Raw genomic sequence first — 268 nt, 5'->3', positions numbered from 1 at the left:
GCAACGCTTTCCGAGGACAGCCCAAAACTGGATCTCACCTGCACCGGATCGTTCACTGCCGTCCCCGACACCATAAAGGACGGGGATGTCTGCTCCAAGGAGGCAGATGTGTCCATCTGTAGCAAATCAGCCCAAGACGCCAACACTGCAGTAAAACTGAACACTCTGCTTGGCACAGCGACGGCCGTCAAGTGGGTCGGAGCCTCAGACGGTCAGCAGAAGTATGCGCTCGATGTCCCCAAAGGCGCCTTCCCTCTTGTGGACAAGG

The 268-nt window shown here is 57.5% G+C and overlaps 1 protein-coding gene across 1 annotated transcript; it reads left to right on the top strand.

The window, feature by feature from the left end:
- Position 1: 1 nt before the first annotated feature.
- Positions 2–268, top strand: CSUI_005991 (uncharacterized protein; the record flags this gene model as incomplete). The annotated part of the gene is made up of 1 exon (XM_068066156.1): positions 2–268. A coding segment is annotated over one exon (264 nt), but the record flags the coding sequence as incomplete, so codon positions are not given.

The sequence above is a fragment of the Cystoisospora suis genome (assembly GCF_002600585.1).
Source record: "Cystoisospora suis strain Wien I chromosome Unknown contig_2980, whole genome shotgun sequence".
Taxonomy (NCBI): domain Eukaryota; phylum Apicomplexa; class Conoidasida; order Eucoccidiorida; family Sarcocystidae; genus Cystoisospora; species Cystoisospora suis.
Note: the sequence above shows the minus strand (reverse complement) of the source record. Positions and strands in the feature narration are given on the sequence as shown.